The sequence below is a fragment of the Heliangelus exortis genome, chromosome 2 (assembly GCF_036169615.1).
Source record: "Heliangelus exortis chromosome 2, bHelExo1.hap1, whole genome shotgun sequence".
Classification (NCBI taxonomy): Eukaryota; Metazoa; Chordata; class Aves; order Apodiformes; family Trochilidae; genus Heliangelus; species Heliangelus exortis.
This window is the reverse complement of record NC_092423.1, coordinates 86,718,507-86,746,234: the sequence shown is the minus strand read 5'-3', so window position 1 is coordinate 86,746,234 and position 27,728 is coordinate 86,718,507. Positions and strand designations below refer to the sequence as shown.

At 39.6% G+C, this 27,728-nt stretch overlaps 2 protein-coding genes across 2 annotated transcripts; both read left to right on the top strand.

Moving 5' to 3' along the window:
• The first annotated feature begins 468 nt into the window (after positions 1–468).
• Positions 469–16,701, top strand: FH (fumarate hydratase). Its single transcript, XM_071736860.1, has 10 exons — positions 469–620; positions 5,449–5,583; positions 6,443–6,553; positions 8,929–9,105; positions 9,950–10,132; positions 11,052–11,217; positions 13,042–13,245; positions 14,255–14,382; positions 15,799–15,952; positions 16,486–16,701. Exons 1-10 carry the CDS (start codon positions 492–494, stop codon positions 16,626–16,628), a joined length of 1,530 nt encoding a protein of 509 aa, XP_071592961.1. The 5' UTR covers positions 469–491; the 3' UTR covers positions 16,629–16,701.
• Positions 16,702–16,812: 111 nt separating this feature from the next.
• CHMP5 (charged multivesicular body protein 5) lies at positions 16,813–27,602 on the top strand. The gene is made up of 8 exons (XM_071736865.1): positions 16,813–16,978; positions 22,305–22,409; positions 23,194–23,240; positions 24,903–24,996; positions 25,077–25,148; positions 26,226–26,334; positions 26,468–26,580; positions 27,006–27,602. Exons 1-8 carry the CDS (start codon positions 16,910–16,912, stop codon positions 27,054–27,056), a joined length of 660 nt encoding a protein of 219 aa, XP_071592966.1. The 5' UTR covers positions 16,813–16,909; the 3' UTR covers positions 27,057–27,602.
• Positions 27,603–27,728: the final 126 nt, after the last annotated feature.

Here is a 27,728-nt window from a genome sequence, read left to right as displayed (position 1 = left end):
GCACTAGAGTGGGAGGGGAAAGGGGACTAGAGCATGACTGGCTTGGTTTATAGGAAGAACACTGGCTGTTGTTAAGAGGGGAAGAAATACGTTTTCATAGCTCGTTAAAAAGGTTACAATAAAGCAGAATACGTTGAAGCCTTTTTTTCCATCGTCTCCACATTGCTGTTCCTGTTCCCTCCCCGTTGCCCTTGGGGTGAGGCAGGGCCTCTGCTGGGGCGAAGATCAAGGGCGAGGGCAGCCTCTCCCGCCGGGCAGACAGATTTCCCGTGATGCAGGCACAACCTCCCCGAGCTTTCGGGCAGGTACTGAGGGCCGCTGCTCTTCCCGCCGCCGCGCAGGCGCCTGCCCCTCCCTCGCCGCGGAGGCTCTTTCCCCGGCGGCAGCCGATTGGCGCGGGGAGCCTCCCTCCGATGGGCTCCCTCGCCGCCGTGACGCTCGTCCGGGGGCGGGCCCTGTCCCCTCTCCCCTCCCCTGGGCCGGCCCCCTGGATGTTCCCCCCCGCCGCCGCCACCATGCACCGCACACTCCGCCTTTGCCGGCGCCTCAGCTGCTCCCTGGGGCTCTCCGCGCCGCTGCCTTCCCCGCGCGCACGCTGGGGACCGCCGCGCGCCGCCATGGTGAGCGCACCCGGGGGGGCGCGGGGAGCGTGGGGGGGAGGTGACCCCCGCGTGGGTGCGTGTGAGCCGTGACCTCTAACTGCCACCGCGCGCGCCGCCCCCGCCCTGGCTCCTCCCCCTGGCCCCCTCGCCAGGGGAAGGGGAAGGGGCCCGGGAGGCACCGGGAGGGTGGCGGCGGCGGCGGACGTGGAGGGGGGGCGGGGTGGCGGCTGCGATCCGGTGTGTGGCCCGGCAGCGGTGTCTGGAAGATGTCCGGAGAGGCTGCGCGGGGCCCCGTGTCCGCCCGTGCGCGGTGCGGCCTGCGGAGGGGTGGGCGGGCGGGGGGTGGCGCACCCAGATTTGTATCCCTGAGGCGGGGGTTGGTGCGGGGCGAGCTGGGGGTGTCTGGCCAAGAGACGAGATTGAAAGCCCCTGAGCGCGGCCATTAGCTGGGTTAGTTTGGCCGGGGGTGGTGGAAGAAGAAGGGGTGCCATCCCACCAGGTTGGCCGGAAAAGTGGTGGTGCTGGTGTGACAGAGCTGGGTGGTGTGCAGCAGCTTCTTCACAGAAATTTTCATGGGCCTTTCTTAGAGCTGTTGAAAAAACAATAAAAAGGAAAAAAAACCAATCTGTATCCTCACAGAAATTGCGGATGGGGGGAAATGGGGAAAATCTTTGACACTAGGGAGCTTTTCTCTGAGCGCTCCCCGTAGTCTCTAGCGGGCATCCTGAGTTCCTGGGCCACTGTAGCGAGTTGGCTGTCAGGCTGGAACGTGAGGGGCTTGCGTATTGCCTGTGGCTCAGTGTAGAAATGAAAATGCTGTTCCAATAAGGAACTCTGTATTTACAGCTAGAACGTTGCACGGAATCTTTAGTCTCCTGTGCATCTCTGGTTTCTCTCTCTGAAACAAGCAGATAACTTGAGTGTGTTGGAAGAAGTAATTTTCTTACTTAATTTGCTGAAATAGTTAATAAATTGAGCTGGGCATCATTCCTAATCCATGTCATGTTTTTTTTGTAGTATAGAAAAGCAAGCTTCTGAGTGACTGAATAAACAGCGTTACGAATTAAACGTACCTGTGTAAGAAAACCTGTCAGAGCAGGCAGTTAAACTTATGTCAGCCTGTCAGATGGTTCAATTTTTTACTTTTGTTTTTAGCATCATCCCAGAAAAACATCTTGGTCTCTATATACTTGGTGAAGACCTGCTAGTTGTGAAAGGCTGTAGCCCTACATGAAGTGTACGTGTTTTTATTTTTGCTGGTCAGCAATCCGACCTGTGTTGTAAATGGACATTATTATTGCTTGAGTTTAAATAACAGGAGAAACTGAGGCAAGATGTCCCTCAGCAAATTTGGAGTTCAAGCAGCCCTTGAATTACAGGTTTTCATTTCCAAAACAACCATCAAAAATATATAAACTAGTATTTAAACAAGAAAAAAGGTCCGAACAACAGTACTTTTTGATATTTGCAGTGATTTTTCAGCAGTAGTCATGTTGTTCTGCAGTAGGACTATTGTGTTAAGTGGAATTACGTTCAAAATGGTTCCTGGGGTGAATGTTGTAAAATATTTGATTTTGGTTTCTAAAGTGTAATTTTCAGAATTTATGACTCGATTCATATTTTAAAGGAGAAGTGACACTTAAAAATTGAAACATTCCTTATCTGCTAAACAAGAGCAGTAGGCATTTTCTGCGGGCCTTGGAAGATTGTTTTTGACATCCTGAAAGTGAGGACTGTTTGTATTGAAATGCTTGCATCTAAAAGTTGCTGTGTCCTGAAATCACAATCTGATTTTCCATGGGAAGTGTTACTGCCATTTGAGTATCTCCAGTGTGTTATGGTGCAATCGGTTTTAGCTGATTAGTTCCCTGCTGCAAGGCAAAGGTAGTTATATTTGCCTAACTGTAAGCTTTGGGCTATATGTTCTTGGGATTTTGGAGGGCAGAGAACAATGTGTCAGGCCTTTTTGGGAAAAAAAAATTTAAAAACTGTTTTGTAAAGGCCAGAAGTGGTAGTTCTGAGCTGATACTTGCTGTGGCTGTGATAGAAACTAAGTGGGCACAGGATTTTGCCCTGGCCTGTGGCACAGTTTCTAGGTTTCCTTTTGCCTTCTTCTGTCACCCCCTGGTGTGGGTGAGGGGGTTGACACAAGTGTCCCACTTGCATCATTTTGCAGCAGGTTTCCTAGGGCAGGGAGTGACTGCAGAGACCGCTTTAGGTATAGGAACTGGGGCCCTCATCTCATAAATCTGCTCAAGAGGGTGAATTCTGTCTAAAGAGTGAGGGAAGCATGTTTTTTTTTCATAATTAATTCAGACAGTGGCTTCTGCTACATTAGTGGGAAGATTAGGTTGAAGCTTGGATCACTGTAGTATGTATGAAAGAGAACATTGCTTTTTTACCTTATGTCAATCCCTGCTCTGTTAACCATTAGCTTAAAGTACCATACCCTGTCAGCCTCATCGAAGTTTGGGAATGTGCAATGTAAAGTTTTCTAGACACAAAATTTTTTTACCAACAGGATTTTGTGGTTAAAAGGTGCTTGTATGAGAAAGTACTGATCCTATTTATCTTTGTTTCACCATTGTTGACATTGAAATTATGTAAGTTTGAGGAATCCATTGTGCAATTGCTAGCTTTTTTGTCTAAAATGGTTACAGGTAGTTTAACCTACTTGTAATGTGTGAGCATAGATACTTGAATGATTGAATCAATGATGAAATAAAAGAGGTGAGCTTGGAACTGAATTGTGTCTGCTTATCCAGCTCTAGAAAAAGCTTAATATTGTCTGCTCACACAAAGTGTCCAAGTATCAAAAGCAGGGTTTTCAGGTGCATTGATGATATCTATTGTTGGAATATTAATATGTGGACATGCAAAAGCATCCCTATTAAACATTTTTTGAAGTAAGATACTAAGTGTTGACTACATTCTGTTTCGTTTTAGCATGTAGAAATCTGCTAAGTGATTCAAATAGGCTAAAGAGGATTAAAGGAGTAAGTAAAGGCATATTGGTCCACACCAAGCTGTCTGTTCTTGTGGATTCAGTGTCCAGGAGGGCATCAGCCAAAACGCAAAGTGTGGGGAGCAGGACAGCAATGTGAGGATAACCCTTGCTTATGTGTGGGTTGTGGTTTCTTCTGGGTCTCATGCAAGAGTGCCCTAAGTCAGTGAGCTGATGTCTCTGGTACATGACAGTGGGAGTACCTGGTGGCAGAGTACCTGCATCTGCCTGGGAACACCTCTTAGGACAGTAAAAAGGCTGGAATGTGCTCCTAGCACCACTACTGCCTGCAGCTTGCCATCCGCAGGGATGCGGACCTGGACTGGCTGCTGCAGAAAGTCAGTGTTGTTGGGAGAGGGTGATCTGCCCAATACCTCGCTGTGCTCCTGTCCAAGAAGACTGATACCCACCAAGCAAGGAGCAAGTAAAACAGACCAAGAAAAGAGAGGAACAGTCTGACTTCAGAAGTGGATACTTAGGGAAAAGTAAGAACTGTGCAGACTTACACCATGCTTTCCTCTTTTCATTCATTCTCACATCAGAGGATTTCTGGAGTCAGTGGTGTGTCTGTGTAATAACCCAGTTTAGATCTTTCTTCTGAATCTTTATCTTGGCTTCTCTGAACTTGTGTGGACTTGCAGTATCCACAGCACCAGCTGGCAAGGAGTTTCATCAGTCTGCTGCTTGTGTGAAGGGCTGCTTCCTTTTCCTTGGCTTTCCTTAACCCAGTTTAGATCTTTCTTCTGAATCTTTATCTTGGCTTCTCTGAACTGGTGTGGACTTGCAGTATCCACAGCACCAGCTGGCAAGGAGTTTCATCAGTCTGCTGCTTGTGTGAAGGGCTGCTTCCTTTTCCTTGGCTTGAACCTATCTCCTGCAAGCCAAACATTATGGTTCCTTTTTCTTGTACTGGAAGAGAGAGTGAGCTGCTAATATTGATGTTTTTATTGGCCTTAGTTTGCCTTCAAACCTCAAGTTGTCTCCTTTCTGAATGAAAAAATCAGTTGTATCAGTTGTCTTATGAAAGCTGTTCCCTACAGTTCATCAGTCTTACTGTTTTTCTTTGAACTGTTTCCAGTAATGAGCTTTTTGAGATAAAAGAAACACATCTGCACAGACTTCAAAGTGTAGATGTCCCATGGTGGCACAATGCTGTTTCTTTTAATATCCTCTGCTGTTCTTAATAGTTTCTAACATTTGCTTTTCTTCTTTCACTGCACTGCACTGCACTACACTGCACTGCACTATTGACTTGATGCTCTGATAGAGCATCATTGTCATAATCATTATCATTATCATCATCATCATCGAGACTCATTCCTGGGGTCATGGTCAGGTCAGAGTCCAACATTGTATATACCCGATCCATGGAGTTAGGATTGTTTTACTCACTATGATTAATAATTAAAAAAGACTTCTTCCCCTTCCAGAAGATTCTTTAGGAAGGTAATCTGGGGAAAGAAATTGGGACTTTGCTGACCAAAGCATGGAGAGAGGAAGAGTAACCTGCTCTTGCTTCCTGTCCAGTCCCTTAATTTTTGCAGAGCTGAATGTGGATGTGATCATTACAAATGAATAGGTTGTTTCACAAAAAGTAAAAGTGCTGCCTGTCACCAGTGAGTCTGCTGGGCTACAGAGTATTGTTGGTTGTGATTTATAGTGAGACAGGTGCTTAAACTAGAAAAGTCTCTGAAGATATAATTGGAAAAAACCTGTAAGTAGCTGTGTATCTTTATTTTAGTGGGTTTTTCCCCCCTTCTTGTAAATTTTTGAACTGTGTGTGCTTTAAAAATGATATGTTGTTTACCAGTGTTTAAAATACATTTTTTTCCCTTTTCACAGGCCACTCAAGAGGCTTTTAGGATAGAATATGATACTTTTGGTGAACTGAAGGTCCCAAGTGACAAATACTATGGTGCCCAGACTGTGAGATCTACAATGAACTTCAAGATTGGTGGTGTTTCAGAAAGAATGCCCGTAAGTAATTTAAAGCTGTGTTAATTTCTTCCCTATAAGTATATTTTGGATGTGAGAGTGAATACCTTTTTCTTGGACTCCTACTGGGAATATGAGCAACTCTGATTTTTTGAATCACAATGGAATATTTGAATATTTAAGATAGAGCATGGAGTTCAAAATTCCATGGAAAGATAGTTTTCTGTGTTAAAAATATTGTTTTATTAAATGAATTGATTTTTTCAATTTTCTTTTTAAAAATTATTTTATTGCTTAATTTTTAATTGCCATGTTTAATGTAAATATTTAATTATTCTGAAGGTGAAAGACTGAAGAGAATAATTTGCTATAGTGTTATGTAGTTTGTTATTAAAGATGTTTAGTGCAGCATGAGTTAATATGAAGTCACTTTTTTATGTGTAATATGCATAGAGCATTAGTGTGCATGTGCTTTGCCATGTACTGGCTTTCCATGTACTGAACCATTTGTCAGTTTGCCCTCAAAAAGGTGATTTTAGAGATAGAACCAGTTTTCTTTTCCTGTTCATTTTAATGCATGGCATCTATTTTGATACTTAAAGCATACCTGCTTTACCAAAGAAAGGATGAGCTCATGTTCTGCTTTCTGTACTGCTTGGTTAAATGAGACTGGTAATGGGAGTATAGGTTGTGTGACCTGATAGCTCTTTGGTTTGGCTGATACACTACTGCTGGATTTAAGTTCAACTTAAAGGCTCCTAAAGTGTGCTTGAGTGAGAAAAAAAAATTACATATTTAAACCTACTGTTGTATTATCTAATGGCAGGGGGCTTGGAACTAGTTGATTTTTAAGGTCCCTTCCAACCATATCCCTTCTGTGATTTTGATTTTATGATTACAGGTTCAAGTTATAAGGGCTTTTGGTATCTTGAAGAGAGCAGCTGCTGAAGTAAATCAAGATTACGGTCTCGACCCAAAGATTGCTAATGCTATCGTAAAGGCAGCAAATGAGGTAGGAACAAACTGTTTGAAATACTAGAACTGTCATTGTATTTTTGTTAAGCTTTTCACAGGAAGCTTGGAAGCTGGGGGAGACCTACTGTATTTCTGAAATTGTTAGAGGAATGAAATTATTGCTAGTAAATTTTGTTTTTCAGGTTGATAAATCATTTGCTTAATACAATGTTCTACTGTTTTACTTCTTGCATTTATATACATGATTGAATTCTCAAGTACATTTTGATGCTTAAGTTATACAAGCAGTGTAATTTTTTCTCTATATTAAGATTACTTGTTACTTGCATAGTGTTGGATGGAACAGTGTAAAAAATCCTAGGAGGGGAGTGGGATCTCAGTTCATTCAGCTGTGAAGTCTGACATACCAAGCAAAGCTTCATTTTGGAAGTCTCCAGTGTGTTAAGAAGTTGAATCCTAGTAATATGAAGACCACCTGCAATCTGCATAGTTGCTCTGTTAAAAGTCTATTTCCTCTTCAGCCCTAAGCTTATTAGTAAATCTATATTTTTTAAGTGTCACTTTTATAGCTAAAGAGGACATTATGTGACACAGAGAAGCATCTTCTCTTTCTCAGGATAAATGCCAGCCAAGTGCACAGAGTTGTGAATGACCATTATGTGAGGTATCGTAATACCAGGTGTGTTGCTCTGTGTAAAAAAACAGATATACTGATCTATAAGCATTGTTCCACAGAGCTTTCTTTTTCTGACTAGCTTAAAAATATCTCAGTACTTCCAGAAGCCTTACCCTCTTTTTACCAGCTGTAGCATTCTAAGTCCAAAGACCCCAGAGCTTTGGAGAACTCCTGAATATTTCTAGTTCCTTCTTGTGGTTTCTAGGTTTCTCCTAGTTAAATGAGGATCAGATGTTTTGGTGGCTGAAGGCTACTTAGTTTAGATTCATGAGCTCTGAAAGTTGATTGAGGCTTTTAAAAACACACCTGCAGTGATAGCCTCTCCTTTACCTCCAAAATAATATTCTAATATAAATTAAAAAGAAAGAGATAAAGCAAGGAATCAAGTTGCTTTTGGAGATGAGAAATTTATCCCTGTATAGGATGAGAAATACCTAAGATCCTTCACTGGAAAGCATGATTCCAGGAGGACTGACGTATCCTGATAAGCTGGAGACAGTTATAATGCCTCAGAGTTCTGACAAAAGATCCTTTTCTTTGCATTCCTAACTCTTCTGAGGATAATATATATGGGGGTCACATTCTGAGCACAGACTTTGATTCTGTCACAAACACACATTTAGAAAAATCTCTGAATACATACAAGGTACAACAGGCTCCATAAAATGTAGGCCAAACAGGAGCATTATTTGTACCTGTCATTGATTCTGTTTTGATTTGAGATGGTATTTGAGTTGTCATAGTCTGCCTACAGAAGATGCAAGTTGCTGCAGCCACTTTGGCTAAGCAGGACCTTGTCCACATGTGTAATTAGTGTGTCATCACATGTGTCAGTACATACCACATGATCCTCATAGCTGTTTATGTGTGTAATGTTTCCAGTTACAACTGAGGTGCAGTAAAGACAGTCACAAGTCCTTTTTAGGCACTGCTCCAGGTAAAGCCATGGAGATCCAGAGCAGAATTAGGGAAAGTTTATCTTACAGGAGAAGGTGTTTGATACCAGCAACCATCTTCTGGCTTCTGAAATCTTGTATCAACAGGTGTGTGTAAGAGATCTAGAACTTCCTTGTATGACATTTATTTCTGGAGAAATATCAGAGTTTGGTTATAAAAATATGATGCACTGCATATGCATGACAAATGACCTTTGGAAAAAACTGATGTTTCTGACACCCATAGGATGGTCACGACCCAAGGAGACACACAACACTGAATCCATACTCTAAAGCACCTTATGTGCTGTCACTGCAAAACTACTGAAGATAGCTCCTTTGCCTGGGAGATCTTACTAACCTGAGCAAATAACTGGAGAACTAGCATATACCTACCTCTAGTCCCACTCAGAAAAATTAGAATCCAAATGACTTAAAATTTGGGAAGTAAGGGAATGATCTTGGACTTCCAAAATCATCTGCATTGTTTGAGAGAGAGAAGATATAACCTAAAAGACATTTCTAAATTCTTTTCTTTCTAGGACTGTAGAACATGAAATTAAATATTTCTCTGTATATCAGAATACACCATCTTCAAAAAGCATAGCACAATTTTTTTCCCTTTTAATATCTGGTATTACAGCACAGTCTTAGTTATTCTGGTATAAATTCACAACTATTATGTTGATTTACAGATATAATGGAGAACATTATTTGATTTATAATCATAAAATTCTGTTTCATGGTTTTTATTTTTTTTTTCTTCCAGCAGAGCAAATTTTTTCTCTTTTTCCATTATAGGTAGCTGAAGGAAAATTAAATGATCACTTTCCACTTGTGGTGTGGCAGACTGGGTCTGGAACTCAAACCAATATGAATGTCAATGAAGTCATCAGCAACAGAGCCATTGAAATAATGGGAGGCAAACTGGGAAGTAAAACCCCAGTACATCCAAATGATCATGTTAACAAAAGCCAGGTTATTACACTTTTATTATATTTCTTTTAATGTCAAAACTGTTTTTAATTGTGAATTTTGAATTATCTTCTAGCCACTATTTAGCTTAAAAAAAAATTAAAAGAATTTTATGTACAGCTTTGGTAACAGTCTTCCAGCTTTTTCAGTTTAAATGTCGGTCAGTGACAGGATGAACTTTTGAGATTAAAAATTTTGAACTCATTCATGATATATAAATTCACACGTGATGTAGTTAGAAGAGGTGGCCTTGTCACAACCACTGTTACTGCAAACAGTCTTAAAGAAGTTGTGTACAGATCCAGTTTCCAAAGGTTGGATACTTGTTAACTCATTACTGCATTACTTTATGCATGCAGAAAGAGTAATAAGATGTCTGAATTCCTGTGATGGGTGAATGAAATATGCATTTCATTTTTTTTCTCCAAATAGACATTTTTACTATGCTTCATGCTTCATTCATAATGTTTTCTTCAGATTAGCTGAATTTTTGGCCACTGACTCAGTTTTATCCCTTCATTATCTTTTGAGCATACTGAGAATCCTGAGAACTGTGGATTTAATGTTGCCAAAGCAATTCTTTTTTTTCTTTTTGTCCCTGTGTTGTGAACTCATGGTTTACTTTCTGTAAGTACAATTATAAAAGGTTGACTTTACCAATAAGATGGTGGACTGGAGTTTGGACAACTTTAGTATTTCTACACATTGACTTGTGGAATCCTCCTTAATTGCAAATGCTTAATTTCTTCTTGTTTATAAAATAAAGAGAATAAAGCCATATGTGTACATCTTACAGCAACAGTGGTGAGAAAAGCTTGTAAATAAATTTCTTTAACTTCCTTCACAGAGTTCAAATGACACTTTCCCCACAGCAATGCATATTGCTGCTGCCCAGGAGGTTAATGAAGTGTTGTTACCAGGCCTGAAGAAGCTACAGAATGCACTTGAAGGGAAATCCAAAGAGTTTTCCCAAATTATAAAAATAGGGCGTACTCATACACAAGATGCTGTTCCACTTACTCTTGGACAGGTAAAAAAAAATATATGCACTTGTTTAGAAAATTCTTGTAAATATCTTGGGGGAAACTGGGCAATGTTGAGGAGGCCTAAATTAAGTTGATTGCTTAAGAGAAATAATAGAAAGCTGGGTGAATCTCAGGAGTTTTTTTATCTTTATTGGCATTTGCTAAATAATGTACTTTGTTGTATTGTAAATTTTCTTAATTATTTCCATGTGTGTTTTGCTTCTAACAATAGTGAGATATAAATGATGTTTGAAGTATGTTGTTACCAAATAACACATGATATTAGTATAACACTGACGCTGGAAGGAAGAAGGTATTTAGTCTGTAATCTCTAAACTTATATAAATGATGTTTTGTCAACACACAAAGCTACCAAGTATTTTGAATTTAAATCTTTATGATCCTATAAATGTATAAGATAGCAAATGTTTGCTGGAATGGCTGATAATAAATTCATTTGGCAATGAATTAACTTTAACTGAAATTATAAAAATCCTTGTAAATTTTGGGGTTTTCCCAACAATGCATAGGTGCGTTTTTTACTAAGTAAAATTAAGTGAAAAAACCTCAGGCTCTGGTCCTGTAGTTGTACCTTGAGAACATAAATTTAATCTGGGAGCAGATTTACCTTGGATTCATACCTGCTAAAGGATCAGAGATAAAAGCAAGAGCAAGATGCATTGTGAATACTTTTTTATATATGTAGGTTGTTTTTGTGTGTAATTGTTCATACTGTGAGAGCAGTCTTCTGGTACATGTAGATTTCTATCTATTAGTGAAAATGTGGAAGATTTAGCATCTGTGTGGCGTTCAGGGCCTTCAGGTTTTTTAAATAAATTAACCCAGTCATGTTAAAATCTAAATAATTCTAGATGCTTGGTTTTGGTTGTTGTCCTTATTTGTTTATCCTTCTTTTTTTCAAAGGAATTTAGTGGCTATGTGCAACAAATTAAGTATGGTGTGGCCAGAATTGAGTCAACCATGCCAAGAGTGTATCAGCTGGCAGCTGGTGGGACTGCAGTTGGTACAGGATTAAACACAAGAATTGGTTTTGCTGAGAAAGTTGCTGCTAAAGTGGCTGAACTGACAGGTGAGAAATGGTATTTCAGAGTTATCATTAAAGCAGTATATAGAACATACAGTCAAATTCAAACTAAAGCTCTCAGTTTCTATATGTCTCATAAGCTCAAATTGTATTTGTATTTTAACAGAAGACTTTCTGTTCATGCCACTAGGTTGAGTGCCTTATACTTGGTTTTTTTTCATGCATTGTATTTTTATAATTACACTGAGTGCTCTGAAAGTGACTGAAATTACAGTGTTTTTCTGAGTAAGGCTTGCTGGAGATAGATACAGTTTCAGGCTTCTATTATTAGCCCAGTCATAATGCTTCTGTCTTGATCTCTATTCCTCTGGCTCTCTTAATCTGCAGTGACTTGGCACCAAAAAAAAGGAAAAAAACTCTCTCAAAGCCACCTATGTTTTTATAAGTGAAAGATTAAAAGGTAGCTGATTTTTTTATGCTGTCTTTATGGATTGTAAAACTGAATTCAGAGAAACATTTAGGTCTTTGAACTTTGTCTCGTTACTGCCTCCTGTTTCCTGTCAAGTTATCATTTTTTTAAAGTGCCATCAAAATGATGCGTACATCTTTTATTTAAATATTGTAAAATCTGAAACTGCTTATCAATCATATTTTTGGTTTAATGGACTTACTATTCACTGCCTTGCAGAGGGTCAAAACCTACATCTTTCCTCCCAGGGCACAAGGAATTTGTCATAAACAGCAGCTGCTCAGGGTTTGTATTTTGGCACTTGAAGGACCCATTGATGTTAGGAACCTCTCCCACCTTAATACTTGTTATTTGTACTGTGTGAGAGGGTTCTATGATTCTAAAACAAGTGGGACAGACTCTTGAGGTTTCATGCATTCTTATGGGGGGTTGTTCATTGGCAAAGGGAAAATGGAAAGTTTGGAATGATCTCTGCAATTGAGGATGTAGCTAGGTGGTTGAGAAGGCCATGCATACTAAGTGGAATTTGATGTTTGGCAGGAACTGCAAAACACAGTAGAAATCCTGCTGTTTCTCTAGCAAATGGTGTTATGCTACTCTTGTTTAAACTGGCAAGGTAAGCTCAGACCAGTGGTTCTGTGGGACAGAAGCCAGCATCCCTGCACACATCCTTAGGGATGTCTATTACACTGGTAAAGTTCTGCTGAGACTTTTCTTCAAGGGCAAAAATCTGAAGAAATGTTTTTCATTATGGAACCTAGCCTCAAATCTCAGGCATTTAAATAATAAAACCAGCTGTTGCTTCCACTGCTCCTGTGCTTTTGCTTTTGGCAGCAATTTCAGGCATCCCCCTAAATCTGAATCATCTTTCATGTATTCTCTCTGATTTGCAGTTCTGAGACTGGGATGCATCTTTTTTCTTTAAGGAGCTCATTCCATTGTGATTGCTTTATGTGCATCCTAATGTCTTCACTGTCCTGCAAAATACTTGGTTTTCATAACTAGAAGAAAGCAGCCCAGCATTTGACAATCTGAAGAATCTAATTTGCTTTTCAGGGAAGAAATATGTAAGTTTGGGATAACTGCTAAGAGATTCTAGACATTCACAAGGTACTGTGGTGCGAAGTGATGCTTAGTATGCAACAGAGTAGTGAAGCTTGAAATTCATACCTTTATTTTTTTTGTGGAGGAGCTCAAATTTCATACTCTTCTGCATTTGGTGTTTTTTATTGTGTCTTTTGTATTGAATCTGTTAAAGAAATAGATTTGTGAGGCATGATCTAGGGAAAACATGGTCTTACAGTGTTACTAATATATTTTCTTTCTATGCTAATTATCTGCTGGATTACCTGGTTTATGCACGTGCCTCACAGGTTTGATATTCCCCTGCCTGCCTCTAGGTTTGCCTTTCGTCACTGCTCCAAATAAGTTTGAAGCTCTTGCAGCTCATGATGCTCTGGTTGAACTCAGTGGAGCTATGAACACAGTGGCATGTAGTCTGATGAAAATAGCCAATGATATTCGTTTCCTGGGTTCTGGACCACGCTCAGGACTGGGAGAACTCATTCTGCCTGAAAATGAACCAGGAAGCAGCATCATGCCAGGTACGGAGAAAAAAATCCAGAGAGAAATTGCCTCTTTCTTTTGTTTTGTGCCACTAACTTAACAGATATTTCCCAACCAAATGTCAGTAAGTCCACGATTCAACACTTCTGTTATTTTTTATCTTCTGCCATATCTTATCAAAATTTTGTGTTCATAAAAATGCTTGCACAGCTGTTGTTTGGCATATCTGATGGAGTAATATCTGTAAATATATGATATGACTTCATTAATACAAGCATACATCTCAAAACCTCCCTTTATAATGGCAGGATCTCTAAAATTTTTGTGTAAAGACTTTCTGAAGCAAGCTTTGAATGATATAATCCATGAATTGTAGCAATATTATGATGTAAATTGACTTCTGTTTTTACTTCTTAGCATAATTAGCATTATGTACTTGTATATTCCCTTCTAGTAATCATTGCTTGTCTCTCTCTGAAAAAAAACACGTGCATTTGAAAATTATACATCCAAAACTATTTTAATTTCATGTATAATAAATGATATAAGAAGTTGGTCACAAACATATCTGGCTTTCAAAGAAGCAGACAGTGAATGTTCTTAAGATTACTTCTAGAAATTAAAGCAACCATAAAACTTTCTTGCCACTGCGATTCATTTGTTTGTTTTTTTTCTCCTGACTAAAGTAAACAAGAGTGACTTAATTTTAATACAAAGTAATCCTAAAAAAATAGTTATACTTAAATTGACTGAGATTTGGTAATTATTTACCAATCTTACATGAATAAAGACTGGTTGTAAACTCTTGTATTAAGAACTGTGGTAATTAACACCTGGGCTCATGCAGACTTGCTCCAGCTCTCAAAGCCTTGGGAATTCCTGATATACTACAGTCAATTTAATACCATTTGTGGAAATTGTTTTCTGTGGTGCACAGAAAATGTACAACATGTTGAATATGATTTAGTAAATGAGGGAACTACTGATTTTTATTTTTTTTTCTTTCTTTCTCTTTTGATAACCTTTTTCTCTCCCTTCTACAACCAGGAAAAGTGAACCCGACCCAGTGTGAAGCTGTAACCATGGTGGCAGCCCAAGTTATGGGAAACCATGTTGCTGTTACTGTGGGAGGCAGTAATGGACACTTTGAGCTGAATGTTTTTAAGCCCATGATGGTAAGTTCAAAAAGTTTTAAATATGTAGGGCTTGTAAAGTCATCATTTGTACAATCAGGGAACTTGGGAAAAAAAATACCAGTGTATAATTGGTCAATACAAGCACCAGAGAAGCTGATAAAAATGTGAGACCATATTTTGATCTTTTCTGTGGTAAGCCTGTTATTTTGACAGGCAGTGGCAGGGAACTGGCAGTGGTTTTTACATAACATTATCTAATGCAGATAAGCTTCTGTCTTAAAAATGTACACTTATCATCAGTCTAAGGAAGCAGGGATAGAGGAACACTTCAGTGTGTCCAAAACTGAATCAGACAATGAGGTACTTCAGCTAAACATGAAGATTTTTTTTTTTTTAGTAACTGTTAATGATTTCTGTTACTGCTGAATATTAAAGGATTATGGTTTTTTGGGTTTTTTTGAGTGAGTCATGTAAAATTGTAAATGGTTAGTCTTAGGCTTCAGTATTTAAAATTATGCCTGCTTTCTACAGCTTGAGTGTGATATACAAAGACACATACTATCTGTAAGATACTGAAGGAATAGTATAGACTTTAGTTTAGGGTTGATAGTTTAGGACTTGCAGAAAAGATCCTAATATTAAATAGCAATAAAAAGAAAGTTTTTGAGATTTTTTTTCGTCTTGTTAGAAGTAAGAAGTATAAAGGAAGTAGTTTTGTTATATGTTATTTTTTTTACGCACCCTATACTGACTGATACACTTTATTGTGCTAGGAAGAAACGATCAGAAAAAAACAGAAATCTTGTAATAAAATCAGTATTTGTCTGTTCCTTGCTGTGTCTTTAGGGTAATGTTTTTTCCCCTCCATCTGAACAAACTTTTTCTAAGCACACGGCACCTGCTTTTGAAAGAAAATTGAAAAAAATAATCCTATTGAACAGCAAGAGTTGTACCTATCAGAAGAAAAAATTTTATAGGCCTCGCAGAAAAAATAAAAAAGAGTTGCATGTTGTGGATTGTGAAAGTAGAGAAAGAAAGAGAAATAATGCCAGAGATTATTTATACTTTATATTTTTGGATGTGTTCTCTTGATTGGTACCTAAAGGAGAAAATGGCAATGAATCAATTGCCTTAATGTATTTTAATTTGCTTATTTGTGAACTTTTCTAACAAAATGCTTATACATACTGTGAACTTCTTTAAGCAAGAGTTCTTTTGCTATCGAATGCTTCTCACAGATTCTTTTGAACAGGAGTGAGTGTCTGAGCTTACCCTGCAGAAGGAGGAGGGTGTGTTATTTACCCTGCTCCTTTATACAACCAGCCTGTTAAAAGAAGTGGACATTGTGTGGGGTGGGGAGGTAGCACTGGTTACAAACAAATGATGTTGCAGACTGTGCAGCTATTATTGTCTAAATAATAGTTGCCATGTCTTTTTTTTTTTTTTTCCCCTTAGATTAAAAATGTCTTAAACTCTGCAAGACTTCTTGGAGATGTTTGTGTTTCTTTCACTGACAACTGTATAGTTGGAATCCAGGCCAATACAGACAGGATCAACAAACTAATGAGTGAATCTCTCATGTTGGTGACAGCACTTAACCCACATATAGGTAAGTTTGTGGCTCAGAAGCTTCTCAGAACATTATACTGAAATCTTTTGTGGTACCATTAGTTCGCACACAGTGTTTGATTTGTCACCATGTTTAGGAGACCAAGTAATGGATTCAGGCCAATAGTTAATTTGCTTTGGTGATGCCAGTTACTATTATTGAAAAAAGATGTGTCCTCCCTGCAATAGCCATGCTAGAGAATTATAAAAATAATTCTGATGAGTCAAAAAAAAAAAAAAAAAAAGACAGTGGGGCAGTTGGTGTACTTCTCCCGATTTGTCTGGGAATACGAAAGATTGCAAGGGAAAAATTCACATAAAACTTTGAGCCAAATGCATTGAGATCAGGAGTATTTACTTTAAATAAGGAGTTGGTTGAAGAGTTTGTGCACATGCTGCTACTGGGAGTTCTGCCGTGGTAGCCATACCTGGCCAAATTAATTCTCCAGAGGCAAAGTGTCCCCCTTTTCCCTCACCTCTGACAAATACTCCGAAACTGCCAGTGGCCAACCTGTTCCCTGTGTTTGGCTACAGGATATGACAAAGCGGCCAAGATCGCCAAAACAGCGCACAAGGAAGGGACGACGCTGAAAGAGGCGGCGGTGAAGCTGGGCTTCCTCACCTCCGACCAGTTTGACCAGTGGGTGAAGCCCAAAGACATGCTGGGGCCTCAGTAACGTCTGCACAGAAAAACGTCTTCTTACAGAAAAAAAAAAATATAAAAAAATAAATACCATAAAGCAAATAGAAGGTGCATTGTTTTCGCTTCTCATGCCCGCCTCCGGGAGAGCTCCGGGTCCCTTTAACAGGCGGGGGGGCGGCAGCGCCATAGCCGGGGGGGCGGTTCCCTCCGTAAGTGCTTCCGCCTGTGCCGCTACCGGCCCTGTGCTTCCGGGACGGCGGGGATTGCTGGTACCGGGACCGGGGGAAAAGACAGAGACACCGAGACACCGCCGCCATGAATCGCTTATTCGGCAAAGCGAAGCCGAAGGCGCCTCCTCCCAGCCTCACAGACTGCATCGGGACGGTGAGTGCCGGCCCGAGGGGCCTGGCCCCTAAGCCCTCCGCCCCAGTGCGCTGCCCGGCGCCTCGGGAGGGAAGGGGGAGCGGCGGGGCGGCCGCGGGGGGAGCACGGACGATCCGGGCTGTGCGGTGAGCCCAGCCGGGGGAGGCCCTCTGCCCTCGGGAGATGCAGCCGCCTGGGCCTGAATCCCCACGGCGGCCCCGGCTGTCACCGCGCCGCGTGGAGCCTCGGAGGCGAGAGGCTGCGGGACCGGGTGCCGCTGGCCCATAGGCGGGTGGGTGCTGCAGCCACCCTGGGGCGTACGGTGGTTTGGGGGTACGGGCGGTGAGTGTCTGCGTGGGGTGGGTGCGCGGGTGTGCGTCTGGGTGCGGAACTGCGGCTGCGTGCGGGAGGGTGTGTGCCGTGTTTGGGTATGCGCCCTGTCTGTGTGAGTGTGTCTGTCTGTCCCTGTGTGTCCGTCCGTCCGTGTGTGTCCGTCCGTCCGTGTGTGTCCGTCCGTCCGTGTGTGTCCGTCCGTCCGTGTGTGTCCGTCCGTCCGTGTGTGTCCGTCCGTCCGTGTGTGTCCGTCCGTCCGTGTGTGTCCGTCCGTCCGTGTGTGTCCGTCCGTCCGTGTGTGTCCGTCCGTCCGTGTGTGTCCGTCCGTCCGTGTCTGTCTGTGTCCGTCCGTGTGTGTGTGTCCGTCCGTGTGTGTGTGTCCGTCCGTGTCTGTCTGTGTCCGTCCGTGTCTGTCTGTGTCCGTCCGTGTCTGTCTGTGTGTCTGTGTGTCTGTCTGTGTCCGTCCGTGTCTGTCTGTGTGTCTGTGTGTCTGTCTGTGTGTCTGTCTGTGTGTATGTGTATCTGTATCTGTGTGTGTGTACCCGAGCCTACACAGGTCCGTGCCCGTGTTTTGGTGCCACCTGTTTGTGTTAAGTAAATTTTGTGTACGTGTTCCAGTCGGGACCCGTGCGTCAGCTCCGCGTGTAGAGGAGCATACATGGTGTAGTGCACGTACATTTGTAGACGCACATTTGTATCTGTTCCCCGTGCATAGGGAACATCCCATAAAGGGCTGCACACAATGTGCCCATAAGGTCTTGATCCTTCTTGGGTCCTCCTGTGTATTTTCAGTGTTTCCATTAGAGGGTTTCACTGCTCTGCTTGCCTTGTCCCCAGGCAGGGATGTGAGAAAGGCAGCCAGACCCTCTGTCCAGAACTGAAGGTAGGGAGGCTACATCCCACCTTCTGATGAAATTAATTCTGTCTTCTACTATGAGGTAGCCACAGGGTCGATGGTGAGGATGTGTGCAGTTGGACAGTTAAGCAAGCTTAGACTGAGTAAGAAACTCGTGGTAGGACACTTCACAGCTTTTATGAGGTTGGCCTGCCTGAAAAGAAGGTTAAGGAAAAGTTCTAAGAAGGCGAATTTCATAGTTTTAATTTCATTGCATTTTTTGGCTTTTAAGTTTGAGATGAAAATTGTGGTATGTTTTTACAGTTCCTCTTGTAAGCTAATTTTTAAAGATAAAAAAAAAAAAGAATACTGAGGTCTTGGAGTATTTGTATGAGTGGTTAACAAAGTCAGGTGAAAGGTCAATAATGGTTGTGGTACAACCAGAGGCTAACTAAGTGTTGTCACTTGAAACTGACAGCAAAAAGTTTCTGTAGAAAATTACAGTTTTCCTCTCAGAAGATTTATTTTGCTACCCAGTTAAAGAGACTCTCAGTTAAATACCCAGTATTTGTCAGTGCTACACAAATGCGTTCACATCGATCTACTGGATGTGGCAGTGGATGGGGAGACCAGTGGTCATGGTGTTGGTCTTATTGGCAAAGAATCTGTATTTCTTACTAGCATCATTAAGCCCAAACATAGCTCCAAGCATGTGTAGTTAGAACAGTAAATAACAGTGTGCTCAAAAATCAGAAATCAGAATTATTCTTCTGATGGTTATCAGTGTTTCTTTGGATGGCTAGAACCCCAAAATTAATCTGAGTGTTATTAACAGTTAAATTTGCCATCTTAGCTCATAAGCAGAAAATCGGGAAATCTTTTCCTCACAGCAAGCAACTCCGTATTAGTTAAGATTTTTGACAGCTGATTTTGACAGTTCCAAGTTAATGTGTATTTTTTAATTTTGAGAGAAATTGTAACAAAATCAGTCAGATTGCGATGTGCTAGCAGGCTGTCTTCCACTAGGAGTTTGTTCAATCCCAGTGGATTTCGGGGGTATATAGCAGTGTAATTTAAATACCTGCTTTGACTGACAACACAGGAATTTATGATTTTTTTTCCCAAAAAGACAGTCATCACCACCCATAAGGAGCTGCACACAGTTTTGATCCTCTTCTAGTTGTTTGTTTCTCTTAAGAATTTGGTTATACAAGACAGCATGTTAACTAAAAAGCAGAGTTTCATGCTTGTGAATGTGATTACTTTGGTTACCAATCATAACTTACAGGTTGGGTTTTAAGATATGAAATCAAGAGCCTGTGTTGGTCAGCTGTTGAAGGGCTGGCTCCAGACACAGCTCTTTGGCACCAGGAAGTCTATAAACCACTTTTATTATTACTGAGCTCCATGTTAGCTTTTTGCCCTGTTTTGACATCTTTTGATTTCTGTGGATGGAACTAGAATTTAAGGCAGTTCTGTATACTAATAAGTATAGGGAGAGACATACTTCCTTTTACAAGTTCAAAGTTTGTGGATAAACTTTTAATGTCAATTTATATGAAGTAATCTAATTTGTGAAAGACTCGCTGTATTTCCAGTTCATTTTCACAACAGTGAGGTCTCTAGTACAGTTCCTGATACAGCACTGGATATACTATTAGATTTTTTTCTTAAATTACATGTGAATTATTATTGTGGAGAGTTTTGTGAGTTAATAAAAAGTTTGCACTCTTTCTTTACCATGTGAAATTCAGCAGTTTGGAAACTCAAGTATTGACACTTCTGTGTTGTTTTCAATTCTAGACACATTTCCTTGTACCCTTTGAAGGAGTCACATTGCTTTATAAAATCTCTTAATGTGTTTCTTTGAAGGTAATCAGCTGCTAAGTGGCAGGTAGGAATTATTGTATCTGGTGAGCAATGATTAGTGTTCGTAGTTACAATTTGTTACAAATGTTGGCAACTATCCGGTTCTAATTATACCTGTGTTTGGGAGTTCTTTTCTGTATACACAAAAGTAGTATAACTGAACCCAGTAAGATCAGCACACAATGCACTTTTAAAAAAATTATTTTATTTTATTTTTTCCGTGACAAGAAAACAAGCATCCTCTTAAGATATCTAAACAGTTCAAGATTTTTTTCTTTAACGAGCTGGTTGTGTGGGATCTCTAATCTGAAGTGTTTGCAGAAAACCAGGAAGCACTTCCAACTTTCTCCAGTGGCTGGTTATAACTGAATTTGCTGGGCTGTGCTCTCCTGTCTCCTCATTTAAACCTCCATGGGCATAACCTCACTCTCCTCTTCTGCAGTTTATGTTGTCTGCCTTGCTGCATCTGCCATGCTTGCCTCAAAGTTGCACTGAATTGAAGATTTATTAATTTTTTTTTCCTTGCTGGCTGAGCACAGCCTGATGACTCAAAGCTGTCATGAGGCTGGGAGAAGGAAGGATGCATCAGAACTGTGGCACTTGAATTGTTTTTATTTCTCTGAAAACATGCTCCAAATTTATGTTTGTTTTTTTTTCTTCAGAGAGAAAACTAGGAACAGAAGGCTAATAATTGTGACAACAATGTTAAGATTCAGGCTTCTATGCAATTTTTTTTTTTTTTTAATTGAAATAAGCTGTGATTTTGCTTAATAAGGATTTGGGATACCATGATCAATGTGTTTTCTTTAGATTGGAGCCCTTCTGTACCAGTGATAGGTATCTTGGTATACCTCATTTGTGAATAACAGAAAGCAGTTCTTCAAATCCTAATACAGTCTGGTTTTCTTTTGGATAAATTGGACCCATTCTCTCCTTTTCTGTCCATTTTCATTTTCAAAAGCTAATGTCCTGTGTAATTGGTGTGTGCTATTTTTTATGTAGTTAGTGTAGGAGGATCTGTCTCTGCTAGTACTGCCTAGAACCATATAAATAAGTGAAATAATGGATTTTCCCCTGTAAAGGAGGCTGATCTCAAAGGTGCATTTATCTGATGAAGATGTTGACTGAGGTGCTATGCTTTGAACCTACAAAGGTTTTAAAATCACAGACAACTCTCTTGCTATTAGTAAAATACTTGACATAATAAGAAGCTTGATACTATTGTTTTCAATGCCAGCTGTGCCCAGGGCCTTAAATGTCTCACGTGGAGTGTTCATATCAGATGCTCTGCTCAAGATGCCTGTGGCAAATGCATGTTGCTTTCATAGAACAGAGTTTTAAAAGGATCATTGAGAAACCAAAATGAAAATATGCATAATTATGCATGTTTAGCCCCACTGTTAACAAGTCAGAATTGTAAATTTGCACTGATTGGTCTCACACTATAACTGGAATGTAATTATGTTCTAATCCCTAGAGAGGCTCTCTTGAATGAGGAGATAATAGCCTTTATTTGTTGTCTCCAGGGAGATGCTGTGATAGTTCATGTTAAGGAGGTGGGGTTTTTTTGTTTGTTTTTAGGGTTTTTTTTGGTATGCTTTCTCTTGTGTAGTAGGGTTAAAATATGCACATAATGACAGTTCTGTGATGTGCTTTCAGGCTGTTAGGATGACTGCTGGAGGTCTTTTACTGAGTTATGCAGCTACTCTTGGGACTGGGAGCAAAAGTACAGTAAGAATGAAGACTAGCTACCTGGTGGAATTGCTGTGTCCCATTATTGGAAGGAATGGGAAAAGTGCCTGAGAAAGAAGTTGGGCAACTTAGAGAAAATGGATTTTAAGTTTGGGTTGCTTAAATATAATCAGTAATCGAGTTATAATTCTGAAGGATTAATGTTCTCCGCTACCTCGAGCCTTCCTGAGCACATCCCTGACCCTTTTGCATTACTCTCAAGTGCTCTTTTTTTGTTCCAGTTTAGTCCCTGGCACTGTATGTTATCAGAAATTCCTGAACAGAGACCATGGCTTAAGTGGGTTTTCAAGAGAGCATCTCAAAATGATGAGGACATGTTACAGTGACAGAGCTTCCTGCAACCTTGGAGTATTTCTTGTGCTCCTTGTAGGTAGTGTTTGGTGTTTCACTTATTCTAGTCTTGGATTCTCTAGCAAATTTAAGATGTTCATAAAACATACTGAGCAAAGAAACAGTTTGGTTAGAAGCATGATAAAACTGGAGCAGTTCTTTTTCTCGTCCAATACCTGAATAAAACCTCAACATTTTTTATTTCTTTTCCCCATCACGTACTTAAAGGTGGATAGCAGAGCTGAGTCAATTGACAAGAAAATCGCTAGGCTTGATGCAGAACTAGTGAAGTATAAGGATCAAATGAAGAAGATGAGAGAGGGGCCTGCAAAGGTAAGAATCTCCTGTAGGATTTAAGCATGAGAGGATGTGACTCACAGTTCTTGTCTCAGGTAGTGGGGTGATGTAGCCGGTTCATCAAGTTCTTAGAATTGTGTCTTGCTCTACTAATAGGTTATAATATCATGCAGGTTTATTTTAATTGTGAAGCATCTCTTAGACGTGAATTTTTAAACATTTGAATTGCTTTTTATTTCTTCCAAAGCAAAATATAATTCATCAATCAGAAATAGCTTGCTTTCTACCTTTCTTCCTTCTGTTACCTGAATTAAGTCTGGTAGAGAGGCTGTTTTGTTCAGCAGCTGAAATAAAAAGGGCTGCACTATGTCAAAAGGGACTAGGGAATCCCATTTTTTAAAGGGTATGAACATCTAAGAAGTACCTAGTAATAAATGCATCTAATTTTTGTTTAATAATAAACATTTCTAGCATAAACAGCATTGCTGAAGTACCTTTTGCAATAATAGTTGATGCTGACCATTAAAATGGGTTGATGAAAGATGGTTCTGATGGACTAAGTCTGACTTTGTATTCTGCTTCTAAAAAAAAAGATTAATTTAGAAGCCAGAAACTTTGGAAGTATTCGACTTTAGAAGTTTTATATATAAGCCTATTTAGCTAATCATTACAAACTCTGAATTTGAGTACTGTTAAACTCTTTTGTACTAGTAACCGAGGAATCTCTTGGAAAATTTTAACGTGATATATTAGATTTAAGCAGCATAATCCAGAGTAAAGTCAAATACTTTTCCTGACATAATAATATTGTGTCTTTCAGAATACAGTAAAGCAAAAAGCACTGAGAGTGTTGAAGCAGAAGCGAATGTAAGTTTAAACCTTTCTCATTCTGGGATTAACAAAAGCCTGTTTTCTTTAAGGGAGGTGGCACACTTTCATTTCCCTTTCCAGTACTCTTGCATCTGAGTGTTCTTGAGAGAAAAATGCTGCACAAGCTAGCCAGCTTTTCAAACTATCCATCAGCCTATTTGTACCTTATTTGAATGACAGTCCATAAATTTGGACTGGGACAAGCTGACCTCAGTCAGCTCATTTCTAAAGCTATGCTTGGCTCTTGAACTTTGAGTGTGCCTCATTTTATATCAATAATTGATTACAGTAAGTTGTATGATATGATACTGGTCTTCATGATATCGCTTCATGATATTGGTCTGGTTTACTGGAAATTTACCTGCTCTCTGTGAACACCCTTTAGGACTTCAGCACATGCAGTGCAGGTAAATGTGTTTATGCAAAAAACAAAAAGGTGATCCCATGGTCTGGTCTACTGTAGTGTCTTGAGAAGTGTCCAGCAACAAGTACAAAGGAGAGAATATCTGTCAGAATGTGGCACTGAATGTGTTCAAGGGTACCTCACCAAAATACCCTACAGTCCCTGAACTGCACATCTCTTAGGTGTTGTCTGACACAGAACTCATACTGTCTTGTGTTCCATATCCCTCAGAGGAACTGAAGCTCTACAGACTTCCTCAGTTAACTTGTCACATATTTGTGAACTCTTATAATCCAAAATATTGTATGATAAAGGCATGCAGTAGCTTAGGTAGATGTGAGGGCAACTGCTTGCTTTCTTTTTTATTTTCTTCTTTTTTGCCTTTGTCTTGTTTGTGTTTTTGACTCTGTCTGCTAATCTTTATAGGTTTTCTCCTATTGACAGTCACTGGACTTATAATAGGCTATCATCATATCCCTGTTATTTCTTTTTCATCTTGTTAATCAGCAACATATTCATTCCTTGTCCAGAAGCTGATTTGTATTTGGATTGTCCTTGTATTGCAGACCTCCTGTCTTGGGATGCTTTTGAGAAGGAATTATTGTTAATTTTTATTCTGTCATTTTTAATGTTCCACCATATATTTATGTTCAACCAATATGACATGCTTACATTCTTGATTAGATACAAGTTTAGCTTTGAGAAGGATTGTTTCTTGTTTTGTTTTTTTTAAGTCTCCCTTTTCTTTTTAGTTACTATGATAGTTCACTTTTTGTCCCCTGTCTCCTTCCTTTATCCCACTCTCTGCATGGCACAGCTCCAGTGCAGAACCATTTTGATTTGGGTAACCTGCATCCCTTCCATTCTGCTTATAGCACCAGTGAGCAGGGGCATGAGTCTATCTTAAAAATAAAAAAAAGTGATTAAAAAAAAAATAAAAAGTGATAAAAACCTCTGCTATGCCCTCAGCTACTGTGTAGGCCCACGCAAATATGGTATTGCCATGAGTTAAAACAGAAGCTTAGTTCAAGAGAAGCTTTGTCACCTTTAAATATGTAGAAATGCACAATGGCCAGATTTTTATGGAGCTATTTATTCTAATGCAATTGTTTATAATGAATTTTAAAAATGAATAATCCAATCCTGTCTTCGGACTACTGCTGGGGTTTGGGTTTTTTTCTCAATTTTTTTAACAATAATTTTTGTGGCAATAAATAGCGGTGTTTAAAAGCCATTATTCGCATTGTTTTTAACAGGTATGAACAACAGCGGGATAATCTATCACAGCAGTCCTTTAATATGGAACAAGCTAATTACACTATACAAGCACTGAAGGATACAAAGACAACGGTATCAATATATTAATCTGACATTTGTTTAATTTGCATACGCTCCATCAGATACAAGCATGTTGCTTGACTCTGTTCTAGGTCGATGCAATGAAACTGGGAGTGAAAGAAATGAAGAAAGCTTACAAGCAAGTCAAAATTGATCAAATTGAGGTGAGCTTCTGTAGTTTAAATTATTAAAGAACAGAAACAATGTACTGAAATAGTGACAGGTGAACTAAGTGACTAAAAGGTAAGCCAACTGGTTTAGTTAACGAGAGTTTTCCTCTCTGTTTTATGGGACCATCATCATAATTCCTTCCCAATTTCTTTGGTATAGTGTAGTCAGTTGTTGGCCTTTTTGCACTAATTGTTTCCTCGTGGGGCTAATTTTAATCTCATCTTTGCATTCATCAGCACTCCAGTATAAATGTTGCTGAATACTTCCTGCTGCTCTGGCTTTTCTGTCCTCCTCCAATTTTTTTTTTCCCTTCCACATTGCTACTTCTACATGCAGATTAGTCCTTTGGTCCCAAGTTCATGATAGAACCAGAGTGAAAAAGAAAATAACCAACCAAAGAAAGCCACAAAAACCCAAACAAAAACATTAATTTCAAGAGGTCTGCAAGTCCTGGTCCTGTTCTCTGAAAATGCAGTTTAAAAACATAGAATCTTTAATTTAAAATATGCTGCACTTAAAATCTGATCAGATGCCAGTGCTGAATTCCTTTGAGTTCTCATTTCTATGCTGTTTTTATATATAGGTCTGTCTTGTAAACCTTTAGGCAAGTGTTGTCTGTTCAGCTGTTCCTGAGTACCATGCCAATGGGTATGCTAAGATACCTTCTGAATTTTTCTGTGGCACAACACAGGCTAGTGCTTATTCCCCAGACAGTAGATTTAATTTCTCTAGATTTCATACTGTCCAGCCTTAACTCTGGCTTACTTACTAGAGGCTTTCAGTATACCCTGAAGAATAGTTCAAACAAAAAAACCAATAAAGCTCTGCAGAGATGTTGTTTCAATGTTTGTTTTTCTACCTCATAAATTTGTTGTAATTTTAGTAGTAGGTAAGGCCATGCTATAGTACTGAATTCATGCCTTGTCTTGTATTAATGCTGCTTTAAAAATGGTTTATGAATCAAAAGGTTTGAATACCTTGTATGTGGGAATTAATAAATGAAATTTTGCTTAAGCTCTGATGAATTTAACTATTAAACATGGACCAATTAAAATTGTTTCTTGCTCCAGGACATACAAGATCAGTTAGAGGATATGATGGAAGAAGCCAATGAAGTCCAGGAGGCACTGAGTCGTAGCTATGGAACACCAGAGATTGATGAAGATGACTTGGAAGCAGGTTAGGAAAGTGGAGGATGATTTTTACATTACTGAATGTAAAAATTGTCATACAATGTTTTTTAATTTCATTATTCAAACACTTGGTGTGGTTAAAACTTTTAATCACCTTTTTTTTTTTTTTTTTTTCCCAGAACTGGATGCATTAGGTGATGAGCTTTTAGCTGATGAAGACAACTCCTACTTAGATGAAGCTGCATCTGCTCCATCAATCCCAGAGGTCACTCCTACTGATGCGAAAAACAAAGTGAGTCTTTTCCTCTTTAAAAGCAAAATACACCTATATTTTTTTGTTTTGGATTAGTCACATTTGTGTTGGTTGCTTGATATTTGGAATCCTTAATATTTTGAAGAACAAAAAAAAGTGGTTATGTATTTTGGATACTGCCTATGAAAGAATAGTATCCTGAATGCTCTTTATTACATTTTAAAGAGTTAAAATGGCAACTTACAACACCTGTCTAACATGATCAGACTGCAAGTAGAATTAAGTGTGTACCATTACCTAGAAAGTCATTTCTATGTTTGTTTTGCGGGCTTTATAGTGAGGAAGAACACAGTTGTCACACAGTGACAACCACAGATATATCAGTTTATGGAAAGGGTAAGGAAACTGGGGAAATGTTTTGATTGGTGGGGAGTTGTTAAACTGTTGAGTTTTCTTTCTTACAGGATGGTGTCTTGGTGGATGAATTTGGATTGCCAAAGATCCCTGCAACATAAATGTTTCAAAAGCACAATGGATATCACGAACTATATTTTATAAACCAAATTAAGATTTTTTTTTTTTTTTAAATCCTGGAGAACCTGTCCTTCCGGTGTAACCTTAATATCACTACATCCTAGAATGCAATATGAATGCTGATGGTGTTCTTTCTTTGAAGAAAGTGGTTCTACTACTGACTTTTCTGTTAATGGAAAATTTGGCACAATTCCCTTCAGTGGAAGCAGTCAAATAGGTTTTGATTTCTCTCTTATGGACAAAGTATTATGTGGGGAGTAGTGGTGGCTGTTGATAGCTGAGGCTCTGACTTTGTATTACATTTCTCTTTCTTGAAACTAAGACACTATGTTGCTGCTTACTCTGTAAAATAGCTCCCTTATTACTATGCTTATTTGATAAAAAGAATTGAAAGCAATTTTTAATCCACTGCAGTCTCGAGACTTTCATGCTATTGTACTTGTAACCTTGTTGGAAGCTGTAATAAATAGAATTACTGTTAACTTTATGTATTCTGTTGACACATAAATTCATTTAGGTTAGCTGAATGGGTTCTGTGGTGTTTCTGGTAATTAATATGGTTTTAACCTGCCCTGTGCCTTTATCAGTGCCACGTGCTGTTTAGGTACAGGATCTGCCCAAGCCTGGAGTCTAGTTCCAAACCCAAATGCCCC

Bases quoted from the DNA above. Each gene is read 5' to 3' on its own strand.
- FH (XM_071736860.1), top strand. From the start codon at position 492: ATGTTCCCCCCCGCCGCCGCCACCATGCACCGCACACTCCGCCTTTGC. The intron at 621-5,448 runs GTGAGCGCACCC...CCCTTTTCACAG, and splicing joins GACCGCCGCGCGCCGCCATG to GCCACTCAAGAGGCTTTTAG. The intron at 5,584-6,442 runs GTAAGTAATTTA...TTATGATTACAG, and splicing joins GTGTTTCAGAAAGAATGCCC to GTTCAAGTTATAAGGGCTTT.
- CHMP5 (XM_071736865.1), top strand. From the start codon at position 16,910: ATGAATCGCTTATTCGGCAAAGCGAAGCCGAAGGCGCCTCCTCCCAGC. The intron at 24,997-25,076 runs GTATCAATATAT...ACTCTGTTCTAG, and splicing joins TGAAGGATACAAAGACAACG to GTCGATGCAATGAAACTGGG. The intron at 26,581-27,005 runs GTGAGTCTTTTC...TCTTTCTTACAG, and splicing joins CTACTGATGCGAAAAACAAA to GATGGTGTCTTGGTGGATGA.